This window comes from Physeter macrocephalus, chromosome 21 (genome assembly GCF_002837175.3).
Source record: "Physeter macrocephalus isolate SW-GA chromosome 21, ASM283717v5, whole genome shotgun sequence".
Lineage (NCBI taxonomy): Eukaryota > Metazoa > Chordata > Mammalia > Artiodactyla > Physeteridae > Physeter > Physeter macrocephalus.
Window position 1 is genome coordinate 121,644,299 of NC_041234.1, and position 13,039 is coordinate 121,657,337.

Sequence of the window (13,039 nt, forward strand, 5' to 3'; positions counted from 1 at the left end):
CCTAGCTGAACTGGCTACAATTCAAAAAAATCATTTAAAGCATCATGTCTCTTCAAGAAGATAATGGAACCTCAAGCCAACCATTCCAAGTTTCTGATGCAGTTAGCTGTCTGTTCACCTGAGAATTGAGAGCTGACTTTCTAGGGTAGACAGGAACCCAGGGTAGGCATAAGGCAAACAAGTGGCCAAGGTCATTGTGAGGTGAGTATTTTATTCCCATCCCACTCCCCATTGCTGTATTTTGTTCCTTTCAATAATATATCCGCTGTGTTTCAGAGATAAGAACATCTATAGCCTGAACAGTTCTATCGTGTTTTCACTGTGCAGTTAGTCACTCGTGTAAAATCCTCTTGTCAATAATACCTGAATGGGCTTTACCTTCGACTCATGCCCGGGTTCCCTCAGGATTATAGCTGAGTTGTAATCAATAAGGAAACATATCCTAACATGTAGAGAATATTTATTTACAGTCATATCTCTTCCAAAGTAAACAAATTAATAACAGTTTATTCATCTGACAGCAGGATGATGCAGTGAAACAAGAACCAGGGGTCAAGTGACTCTCCTGCCCCTCAGTTAATTTTTTCGTAAACTGGGTAAGAAACCCTAACGGCTTGTTACGATGATCAAATAAGTAAGTCAATGAACTGTAATGTGTCTGTAAGGCTTACAGCACCTCCTGTTGAGCAGGTGTTCACCTTCAGATTGCAGTCGCCAATGCAGTGAAACCCCAGGCGTGGTCAGAGGGGAAAGAGGGCATTGGAGTTACAGTGTTTTCTCTCTTCTACTTACACGATAATTTGCGTGGGACAATTTCTTACACACAGCTGGTTATTCTTTCACAAGGCTGTACATTTTTTCAAGTGTGACAATAACAGTGTGTAAATAGCCTCCCTTTTTCACATTCACACCGTTTTCACTAGAACACCAGGCCTTGAAAGGGTCTTAGTAAAAGGCTGGTCCACACCCCTCATTTTACAGATGAGCTGTTTAGAAGCTAACTGGTACCTTTTAACCAAACCCAGCACATATGTTTAGTGCAGCATATTCTCACTGATTAAGCCGATCTCATACTCTTGTTTAGGTTGGCTAATTGTTCCCAATGTGATACTTTTCTCCCCTTTACATGTTTCTTTATGATCGTGACCTATGAATGAGCTGAAATACCAAGAAATAGTTGTCCTGACCGTGGGTGCACTTTTCTGGGGCCTAGCTCCCCAGACCTCAGCTCCTTGACATGCGGTCCACAAAGAGCACACAGAGCGGCCACTGCCCAGCATGTGCCACAAAAAAGTGCCAGTTCCAGCACCCAGGCTCACCCACCCACCCACCCACCCACCCGCCCATCACCTGCCCAAGGGCCCCTTGGCGACGAGGCTCACTTGGTATCCAGTATGGAGGTTAAGTTCTCTTCGGTCACACGATGATTCTATTCATTTTGATCACTTTTAAGTTCAGGTGGGAGAGCATGTTTTGGAGATAAAAGGGCTGACTAGCACAAACATCTTCTCTCTGATTTGACAACCTCTTCTGAAGAGTGAACCACGTTTGGTACAAATCCACTCTTCACCCCTTCCCAGCCCTCCTGGATGGTAATATCCCCCCTTTTAACCAGCTCATATATGTCTCTTGTCAGGTCTGTGAAGGCTTTCTCCACATTAATGGCATCTCGGGCTGACGTTTCAATATACTTCATGCCGTATGCAGCAGCCAGTTTCTCTGCCTCGTGGCGAGTCACTTGCCTCTGTGTATCCAGGTCACACTTGTGACCCACGAGAACAAATACAATTTGGTAGGGCTGAACGTGTACTTTGGTCTCTTCTAACCACTCATGGACATTCTGGAAGGACCTGCGGTTGGTAATGTCAAATAAGAGCAGACCACCTACTGAGTTCCTGTAGTAGGCACGAGTGATGGATCTACAACACAAGAAAGAAGTAAAGAATGAAGGCCATGCCCAAACTCCTGCACTTCAATGAACTCAGTGTATTCTGTTGTCTCTGGTTAGTGACATAGTCCTTTGGTGAAAATTGTTTTCCTTTTTTAACAAAGGAATACAAATGTCACTCCATAATAATAATGATATATGAATTCTCAACTGAGCAAAACTTTGAGATGGAATCTTCTAGAAACGAATGCTCATGGACATACAGGCATTTCCCCTCGATTTAGGCAAGAGCCACAGTTAACTCTCCACGCCCACATCTGAATAGCTGAATGAGACTTCCTCTTCTGTTCAGTGGGATACCTAAGTAACAGGTTATCATGAGGCAAATGAAATAATGGATGTTAAAGTATTCTGTGACCTGGAGAACTCATTACAAATTATAATAGTTGGAAAAGGATTTTCTAAAAAATAAGAATGAATATACGATAGTTGACAGAAAATGCTTCTAAGTATATAGGTATATTACAATATACTCCATTTTTTCCCATTTATCATTACCACGTTTGTCTATTATTATATTTTTATTTTAATCTAACAGGGGTCCTCAATCTCTTCTGTGAGGAGGAACATAATTTTGTTTTTTTTATTTTCCAGGCCATGTGGGAATAGGAAAAAGAGGGATGGTCTGCAAAGGCCTTGAGCCAAGTGTCTGCTGGCCCCACTGCCTGACACATTTTGAAGAGGCTGACTCGGGAGCCACAAGCTGGGAAAAACTGCCCAAATAGCCAAAGCTTCCCCTTAAGAAAATATGATTTATTTAAAGCATTGTAGAATGCTTTAGAATGTTTCTAAAACCTATTATACCTTTTCTGTACTTCTTAAGCAGAAGAAACCTCATGCATTTTCGCTTCTTGATTTGAGGAGCTTCATTTTCAATGTGCATTATGGTACTTTTCTCAGAGCATATTAGGCATTGTAGAACTACTTGCTTGTACAATCACTTGCTTTAGACCACTGTGCTTTTTGATCTATGTTTATTTTTAGTTTTTCTGTCTCCTTGGATGAAGATAAACAACGAGGGACTCAATAGCTTAAGGCTTAGGACAAATGGCCCAGTGGTAACAGAATAAACAATGTCCAGGGAATTGAAGTCCAAGCTAGATGATGGTAAGAACAAACCTTACAAATTGAGTTTGTCTCCAGAACCAGGCAAATCGGCCGTAAGGACTGAAAGCATTTCTAATTCCCTTATGTTTGAAGATTCATGGAGAATGGTAGGTGTACCAGAAAATTCAACATGAACAAAGATTGTGATTAATGAACAGCTTGGTTCAAGAAATCAATAGGCAAGCTGTAGTCAAAACCCTAAAATACATTATTACACTAATGGTTTGTGACTATTTAGAAAGTAGCAAAGCCCTTTCTTTATAAATACAACACAAGGCTACATAAAAATGAAAACCTCCCATACATCAAAAAATTTTCTTAAATGAAGTTAAAAGACAAATGAAAAACTGGGAAAATAGTTTACAATATCCATGACAGAAAAGGATTAATGTTCTTAATATATAAAGAGCTGTTAGAAATCACTATCACCCAATAAATAATAATCAGTGAATAGGAAAAGGCTGTTCATACAGAAAGAAATTCCAATAAGCATAAAAGATACCTTTCTTCAATTATAATATGAGAAATGCAATCACAAGTTCAAAGTGAACCTGAACAAGGATATTTGACATTTTCTCTTCTCCCCACCCCTCTTCAACCACCTAAGCAGCATCTTCTACGCTTGATTAGTGTTCGATAGCTAAATGAAGAAACAATCCTAAACACGAGCTCAAAGTTTTCTGTGTACACTGCTGTCTCTCACTTCTGTCTTCATACATGCTGCTTCCTTGCCCTGGGCTTGTCCTGTTTTGCTTGGGTATCACACTCATCAGGCCTCATCTTCTCCACTTAGCCTTCCCTCATCTGTGTTCATACATATAATTACAAATGATACATACTACAAGGGCCACCAAAGGGTTGTAAGAGAAAATTAAACCTGTTCATTGAGTACTCAATATGTGCTAAGCGTTCTGGTAGGCAGTGGGCATACAAATATGAACAAGGCACTCTTTTGTGTAACTGCTGGTCTATTTTGCCCCCCGTATGCTAGCACAGACATTCTAAGAGGGAAATGCCTATGTCTGTTTTGTTTACATGGCATCCCCTTGTAGGAGTTTCCTCAGGCTGTTTTCCCAGAAACAGTGCAGTGTCTGGCATATAGTGGATGATCATTCAATGTCTGCTGGTTGCAAGAAGGCATCAATCATCAGTGTCTATTTCATATATATATATCTATATTTCTATATAGCATCTATGTTTATATCTATATATCTATATCTAGCTATCTTTATCTCTATCTCTACATCATCTATCTATATCTGTCAGTTACATTAGGATGACCTGGGAACATTTTCGAAATGTAGTATAGGGACTGAAATTGATGAATTACAGTGATCAACTCCAGCTAGTTTATTACCCACCAAGGGGCAGGTTGGTGCAGTTGTGGTGCGAGCAGTATGTATTATTGACTGGCCTTCCCTGCCAGGGTGCATCTTTCCCTGCACTGAACTCCCAGCTACCTGAAGGTGGGCTTGAGCAGAAACTCTCAGACCCTCGGTACCTTCCCTAAGGGCGGCGACCAGGACCAGGAAGTTCTCTTTCCCCAGGGACGGTGCAAGCCCCGAAGACCCTCCCACTGCTCGCGGGCCCGGGCTGCGCTCCCACCTGAACCTCTCTTGACCCGCGGTATCCCAGATCTGGAGCTTGATGCGTTTTCCTGGCTCGATCTCCACCAGACGGGAGAAAAAATCCACCCCCACCGTGGGGTCCGAAACCTGGGCAAAGCGGCCCTCGGTGAAGCGGCGGATCAGACAGGACTTGCCCACCGTGGAATCCCCGATGACAATGAGCCGGAACTGGTACAGCCAGATGGCCTCCATGGCCGGGGCTCGGCAGGTCTCCTTGGCCCGGGCCGTGGGCGGCGAGATGGGGGCGCCCGGCCGAGGCCTCAGAGAGCGCGACTCGGTGCTGATCTAGATCAGCCACGAGCGCATCGCTGGCCTGGGAGCCTGAGGCGAGGTAGGCCCAGGCGCAGGGAGAGAGGAGGGATGGATGCTGCTCTCGCAGAGGTGATGAAATGGCAGCAGCATCAGCACCACGCACTCTGACTCATCACTGACTACAGGGTTACTGTAATCCTCCACGTAGAGGCGACGCCCAGGACCGCACTGTCTGTAAGAGGAGCGCACAAAGAAATGGCCGGGAAAACAGCTCGTTCCCTTCCTTTCTAATTCCTCTTCTTAATTAAAAATTTTCTCTATCTTTCAAATTGCAAAAGTAAAACCTCTTCATTAAAGCTAACGAAACAATACAAAAATATACAAAAAAGGAAAGTCTATCATTATCTGCCCCCTACCTCCCCAAGATATTAACAGTTTGTTATATATTCTTCCACGTGTATTTCTATGAAAAAATATATACATATCCACATTTATTGCTGTTTGATTTTACAAAAATTTGATCTAACTGGACCATTACTCTGACACTTGCTTTTTGCAATTAATAAAGAATCATTGGCATCTCTCCATTTCCAACTATTTTCCTTTTGCCATAACAATGCTGCAATATTCTCTTAAGTATAGTCACACATACATTATTTCTATGAAATAGAGTCTTAATAAGAAAGACTAGGAAGTCAAAGAGTATGAATATTTTAAATGTTATATATATGGGCATTATACTTTGCAAACATACTGAGCAATTTAAATTCTAGTCAGCAAGGTGTGAAAAGACCATTTTTTGGCATTACTTCAAGCGTCATATATGATATTCTTTCTTAATTCTTGCCAATCTGATGTCATTAAAAATAAATGGAATCATAGAACATGTAGACTTTTGTAACTGGCTTCTTTCACTTACCATGATGTTTTAGAGTTCATCCACATTGTAACATGTATCAGGACTTCATTCCTTTATATAACTGAATACTATTCCATTGGGTGACATAACACATTTTGTTTATCCATTTATCTGTTGATGGACATTTGGGTTGTTTCCGTCTTTTGGCTATTATGAATAATGCTGCTATGAACATTCGTGTACAAGTTTTTGTTTGAACACATACTTCGAACTCTTTTGGGTTTAAACCTAGGAGTAAAGTTCCTGTGACCTATGGTAACTATATGTTACATCCTTTGAAGAAATTCCAGACTGTTTCCCACAGTGGCTGCACCATTTTATATTCCTACCAGCAGTGTATGAGGGTTCTGATTTCTCCATATCTTTTCCAACACTTGTTATTTTCTGACTTTTTGATTCTAGACATCCTAGTGGGTATGAAGTGGTATCTCATTGTGGTTTTGATTTGCATTTCCCTGATGACTAATGACAATGTGCATATTTTCACATTCTTATTGGCCATTTGCATATTTTCCTTGGAGAAAGGTAGGCTCAGATCCTTTGCCTTTTTTTTTTTTTTCTGGCCGCCGAGCGGCTTTTGGGATCTTGGTTCCCTGCCCAGGGATTGATTGAACCTGGGCCCCTGGCAGTGAGAGCTCGGAGTTCTAGCCACTGGATCACCAGGGAATTCCCCCTTTGCCCATTTAAAAACTGGATTATTTGTCTTTTTATTATTGAGTTGTAAGAGTTCTTTACATATAGTAAGTGCAAGTCTCTTATCAGATATGTGACTTGTAAATATTTCCTCCCATTCTGTGTGTCCTTTTTGAACTTTCTTAAGGGTGTCCTTTGAAGTGCAAAGTTTTAAATTTTGATGAAGTAAAGATTGTCTGTTTTTGCTTTTGTTGCTTGTGCTTCTGGTGTCATGTCTAAGAATACTTTGCCAAATTCAAGTTCATGAAGATTTAATCCTATGCATCCTTCTAAGAGTTTTAGCTCATACATTTAGGTCTGTGATTCATTTAATGTTAATTTTTATATATGCTGTGAGGTAGGGGTCCAGCTGACTTCTTTTGCATGGGGATATCTACTTGTGCAAGCACCATTTGTTGGAGAGACTATTCTTTCCCCATTAAAAAAAAATTATTTATCTTATTTTTGGCTGCGTCGGGTCTTAGTTGTGGCACTCAGGATCTTCGTTGCGGCCTGCAGGCTCCTCCTTGCTGCGCACAGGCTTCTCTCTAGTTGTGACCCATGTGCTCAGTAGTTGTGGTGGGCGGGCTTAGTTGCCCCGCGGCATGTGGGATCTTAGTTCCCTGACCAGGGATCGAACCTGCATCTCCTGCATTGGAAGGCGGATTCTTAACAACTGGACCACCAGGGAAGTCCCTCTTTCCCCATTGAATGATTTTGGCACTCTTGTTGAAAATCAGTTGACCATAGACTGGTTTAATTCTGGACTCTCAATTTTATTCCATTGATCTATGTCTAGTCTTCTGCCAGTACCACATTGTCTTGACTGTTGTAGCTTTGTAGTAAGTTTAGAAATCGGGACGCATGAGTCCTCCCACTGTGCTCTTTTTTTCCAAGATTGTTTTTGGCTACTTGGGGCCCCTTTCAATTTCATATGAATTTTAAGATCTGCTTGTTAATTTCTGCATATAAGGCAGCTATGATATTGATTGAGATTTCATTAAATCAATGTGGGGAATACTGCCATCTGAACAAAATTAAGTCTTCAAATCCTTGAACATAGAATATCTTTCCATATATTTAGGTCTTTTAAAGTTTCTTTCAACAATGCTTTGTAGTTTTCAGTTTACAAGTCTTACACTTCTTTAGCTAAGTTACTCCTAAGTATTTTATTATTTTTGATGCTATTGTGAATTGTTTTCTTAATTTCATTTTCAGATCGTTCATTGCAAGTGCATAAAAATATAACTGATTTTATATTTTTCAACTTTTTTTTGTTTTTTGGCCGCACCACGCAGCTTTGCAGGATCTTAGTTTCCCGACCAGGGATCAAACCTGGGCCCTGGAAGTGAAAGCGCTGAGTCCTAACCACTGGACTGCCAGGGAATTCCCGATTTTTTTAGTGTATTCTTTATGATTTGGTCAAATGGTTTTTCTGCATCTTTGAGATGATCATGTGATTTGTTTTTATTCTATTTGGTATAATGTATTAATTGATTTTTGGATATTGAGTTAACCTTGCATTCCTGGTATAAATCCTACTTGAGCATGGTGTATAATTTTAAAAATATGTTTTTGGATTTGATTTCTAGTATTTTTGAGGATATTTTCATTCATATGCATGACATTTATTGGTCTATAGTTTCCTTTTATTGCAATGTCCTCTTCTGGTTTTAGTATCAGGGTAATATTGGCCTCATAAAATGAGCTGAGAAGCATTCCTTCCTTTTCTGCTTTTTGGAAGAGTTTGTGAAGAACTGGTATTAATTCTTCTTTAAATGTCTGCTAGAATTTAGCAGTGAAGCCATCTGAGTCTGGGCTTTTCTCTGTGGGTAGTGTTTTGATTACTAATTCAATTTCTTCACTTGTTATAGCTCTATTCAAATTGTCTATTTCTTCTTGAGTCAGTTTCAGTAGTTTGTATGTTGGTAGAAATGTGTCCATTTCATCTAAGTTATCCAATTTGTTGGCATACAATTGTTCATAGTATTCCTTATAAAGGAATACTATGTATTCCTTTTAAATTTTGTAAGGTCAGTAGTAATGTCCCTTCTTTCATTTATGATTCTAGTGATTTGAGTCTTCTCTCTTTTTCTTCTTGGTCAATCTAGCTAAGGATTTGTCAATTTTGTTTTCAAAGAACCAAGTTTTGGTTTGTTTATTCTATTTTTTTATTTGCTCTCCATTTCATTTATCTCTGCTCTAATCTTAGTATTTCATTCCTTCTGTGTGATTTAGTTTGTTCATCTTTTTCCAGTTCCTTAAGGTGTAAAGTTAGGTTATCGATTTGAGATCTTCCTTTTCTCTAAATATAGGCATTTACATTGAGCACTGCTTTATCTGCATCCCATAAGTTTTGATATTGATATCTTCATTTTCATTTATCTCTAATTATTTTATGATTTCTCCTTTGACCCATTTGTTACTTAGGAGTGTTTTAATTTCTCTATATTTGTGAGTTTTCCACATTTTTCCTGCTATTTACTTGTAATTTTATTTCTTGTGGTCAGAGAGCATTCTTTGTATCATCTGTATCTTTTTAAAATTCTTAAGGTTTGCTTTATGACATAGTATATGGTCTATTTTGGAGAATGCTCCATGTGCACTTGAGAAAAATGTATATTCTGCTTTTGGGTGGAATGTCCTATATATGTGTATTAGGTCTAATTGGTTTTTAGTGTGGTCCAAGTCTCCTATTTTCTTGTTGATCTTCTGTATAGTTGTCCTATCCATTAATGAAAGTGTAGTATAAAGTCTTCAACTATTATTGTACAACTATTTCTCACTTCAATTCTATCAGTTTTTGCCCCATATATTTTGGATTTCTGTTTTTCAATGCATATATATTTGTAATAAGAATGAATTGACCCTTTTATCATTATGAAATGTTCTTCTTTGTCTCCAGTAACTTTTGTTTTGAAGTCTATTTTGTCTGATATTAGTATAGCCACTTCAGCTTTCTTGTGGTTGCTGTTTGCATATTTCCATATTTTTACTTTCAATCAATTTGTATTGTGGAATATTATGTCTCCTGTAGACAGCATATAGTTTATCATGTTATTTTATCCAATCTCACAATCTCTGCTTTTTTCCTGGATTGCTATTATTGTTATCATTGCTATAGTTGATTTACATCTGCCATTTTACTTCTTTCCTTTTTATATAACTTATGGGGTTTTTTTGTTCCTCTATTTCTCCTTTATTACCTTTTTTTCATTAAGTGAATATTTTATAATGTAGCATTTGAAGTTTTTAAATGATTTTTTAAGATATATTTTTGAGGGTTTTTTTGGTGGTTGCTCAAATATTTGAGGGTTTACCAAATATTTCTTAATTTATCAGAATCACCTTCAGATGTATACTACCTTATTCCATATATATATTCTATATAATATATAGAAACATTACTCCTATAGAGCTCCATTCCCTTTTCTCCCTTTTAATATTACTATTATACCTATATGTCCATTAATATTACAAATCCAACAATACATTTTTATAATTATTGCTTTGCCATCTGTAGTCATTTCCTTAGCCCAATATAGCTTGACTCTCAGTCACTTCTTTTGCACTGCTTTTGGCAAGTATATTACATTTTATGTTATAGGCCCAACAGTACACCATATACATATTATTTTATACATTAAAAAAATCAGTTCAAATAAAGGAGAAAAATATACATTTATGCAGTCTTTTATAATTACATAAACACCTTTACTGGTGCTGTTGTGTGTGTGTGTGTGTGTGTGTGTTTGTTTGAATTGCCATCTGCAGTCGCTTTCAGCTTGAAGAACTTCCTTCAGTATTTCTTGTAAGGCAGGTCTGCAACAAATTCAGTCATTGCTTGTTTGTTTATCTTGTAATGTCTTTATCTCCTTTCCTTTTTTGAAAGATAGATTTGCTGAATATAGGATTCTTGGTTTACGTTTTTTTCTTTATCATTTTGAATATGTTATCCCAATGCATTTTTTTTTTTTTTTTACCATTTTCATTCTTTATTTTATTGAGGTATAGTTGATGCACAGTATTATATAAGTTCCAGGTGTACAACAGTGATTCACAATTTTTAAAGATTATATTCCATTCATAGTTATCATAAAATTTTGGCTATATTCCCTGTGTTGTATAATATATCCTTGTAGCTTATTTTATACATAGTAGTTTGTACCTCTTAATCCCCTACTCCTATCTTGCCCCTCCCCTGCATTGTTTCTTTTGAGAAATTGACTGTTAATCTTTTTAAAAATTAATTAATTATATTATTTTTTGGCTGCTTTGGGTCTTTGTTGCTGTGCACGGGCTTTCTCTAGTTGCGGCGAGCAGGGGCTACTCTTTGTTGTGGTGCATGGGCTTCTCATTGCGTTGGCTTCTCTTGTGGCATGCGGGCCCTAGAGCTCGTGGGCTTTAGTAGTTGTGGCTCGCGGGCTCTAGAACGCAGGCTCAGTAATTGTAGCACATGGGCTTAGTTGCTCCGCGGCATGTGGGATCTTCCCGGACCAGGGATCGAGCCCGTGTCCCCTGCACTGGCAGGCAGATACTTAACCACTGCATCACCAGGGAAGTCCTTGACTGTTAATCTTATTGGTGTTCCCTTTTAAGTGATGAGTCATTTTTTTTCTTGTTACATTCAAGATTTTCTCTTTGACTTTTATCACTTCTTTGATTTTCAGAATTTTTACTATGATGTATCTGTTTGCGAATCTCATCTTTATCCTACTAGAAGTTCATTGAGTTTCTTGGGATGTGTGGGTTGCTTTTCAAAAAATTTAGGAAGTTTTCTGATATTTTTTTGGACATTTTTTCTACTCTTTTCTCTCTTCTGGTATTCTCATTACGCCTATGTTGGTGCATTTGATGGTGTCCCACATTTCTCTGAGACTCTGTTCATTTTTATTCATTCTTTTTCTGTCTCATTTTCAGCTTGCGTACTATTGAACTGTCTTCAAATTTGCTAATTCTCTCTTCTGCTAGTTGAAATCTGTTGAACCCCTCTAGTGAATTATTTATTTCAGTTATTGTACTTTTCAACTCCAGAATTTCCTTTTGGTTCTTTTTTCTATCATCTCTGTATTGATATTCTATATTTGATGTGACATTGCCATGGTATGGACCTTTACTTTTTTAACCATGCTTTCCTTTAGTTCTGTGAACATATTTGTAATGACTACTTTGAAGTCCTTTTCTGTTAAATCTGACAGCTACTTGCTATCACAGGCAGTTTCTGTTGCCTACTTTCCCCCCCCAGTGTATGAATCATACTTTGTTTCTTTGCATGTCTCATACATTTTTTGTTGGAAACTAGACATTTTAGACAATATATTGTAGTAAGTCTGACTGTTGGTCCACTCCCCACCCCAGGGTTGGTTATTGTTAATTCTTCTTCTTCTTCTTCTTTAGTGACTAGCTGGACTATATTATTAGTGAAGTCTGTCCCCTCGCCCCCATGATGTTTTACCCTGGAATGACAGTGATGTTGGCAGGACTCTCTTTGCCTGACCACATCCAGCTGTTAAACTCCACAAATTGCCAGCTGATAATATATTGTTTTCATCAACGCCTTGGGAGCATAAATTGGCCTTCAAACAAATTCAATCATCACATTGAAGCTCCTTTGAAGAATATTTTCTGAGGTTCATGCTTGATATTTTTTCTGACCCTAGGAAGGCTCCAACCTGGCTGATAGTCTGTATTTTCATTAAATCCACAAGTTTCTACCCAGTGCCTTTCACTACAACCTCCACTGTTCTTGAGGGTGTCCTTAGGTTTGAACTTCTCTATGCTGTCTTGTAAATAAAATCAGTTCCTTTGGGAAGACATTAGGAGCTAGCTGTTTTATGGTTTGCTCCTCCCTTTGGGCAAAATCTCTGAGAAGACATTAGGAGCTAGCTGTTTTATGGTCTGCTCCTCCCTTTGGGCAAAATCTCTGAGCCAGGGCTCTGGAACTGGGGTTGGGGACAATGGCCAGCTTCTTTCTGAGTGACACTCCTGCTCTAGGAGTTGAACATTTGGAAGGGGGCATCAGCCTGAAGTGGAACCACCAACTCATAAGCCAGGGAAAGAGCAAGATGATCAGGACCCCAGTCTTCTCAACACACTGCACCCAATGTAGAGCCTCAGTCTGGTAAGTGGGGGCTGAGTGGAAGAGGGGAACTGCCACTTCTCAACCACATTTGCCTGGGACTCAGCCTCAGCAACACATAGTTGGGGTCAGGATGAGAAATGTTGATATACTGCTCCTCCCAGGAAGAAAGTCCTCTGGAGGGAAGAGAAAGCTACAGCAGTCTGGAGTGGAGCGATGAGTGGGGTGGCGGGGGTGGGTGGGAAGGGAGGGAGTGGTCTTGGTTCAAATACTACAGATTTCTGCTTTATAAAATTTTTATAGATTTTCTTGATAGGTGTTTCTCTGCTGTTTGCAGTAGACATTCATTTCACATATTCTAAAAGTTTAAAATCTCACTAAGAAATTTAAATGTATTACTCTTTTGAAAAATATACTGTGACTTGTTTATAGAC

The 13,039-nt window shown here is 38.8% G+C and overlaps 1 protein-coding gene across 1 annotated transcript; it reads right to left on the bottom strand.

Annotated features, from left to right (window-relative positions):
• Positions 1-443: 443 nt before the first annotated feature.
• On the bottom strand, positions 444-5,065 carry RAB39B (RAB39B, member RAS oncogene family). The gene is made up of 2 exons (XM_007116828.3): positions 4,661-5,065; positions 444-1,919 (listed from the first exon to the last, which is right to left on the bottom strand). Exons 1-2 carry the CDS (start codon positions 4,873-4,875, stop codon positions 1,493-1,495), a joined length of 642 nt encoding a protein of 213 aa, XP_007116890.1. The 5' UTR covers positions 4,876-5,065; the 3' UTR covers positions 444-1,492.
• Positions 5,066-13,039: the final 7,974 nt, after the last annotated feature.

What these genes read in the sequence shown, in the direction of transcription:
- RAB39B (XM_007116828.3), bottom strand. Translation starts at nt 4,875, where the DNA reads ATGGAGGCCATCTGGCTGTACCAGTTCCGGCTCATTGTCATCGGGGAT. An exon ending in GCGGGTCAAGAGAGGTTCAG is followed by an intron (nt 1,920 to 4,660) that starts GTGGGAGCGCAG and finishes CTTGTGTTGTAG; the next exon opens with ATCCATCACTCGTGCCTACT.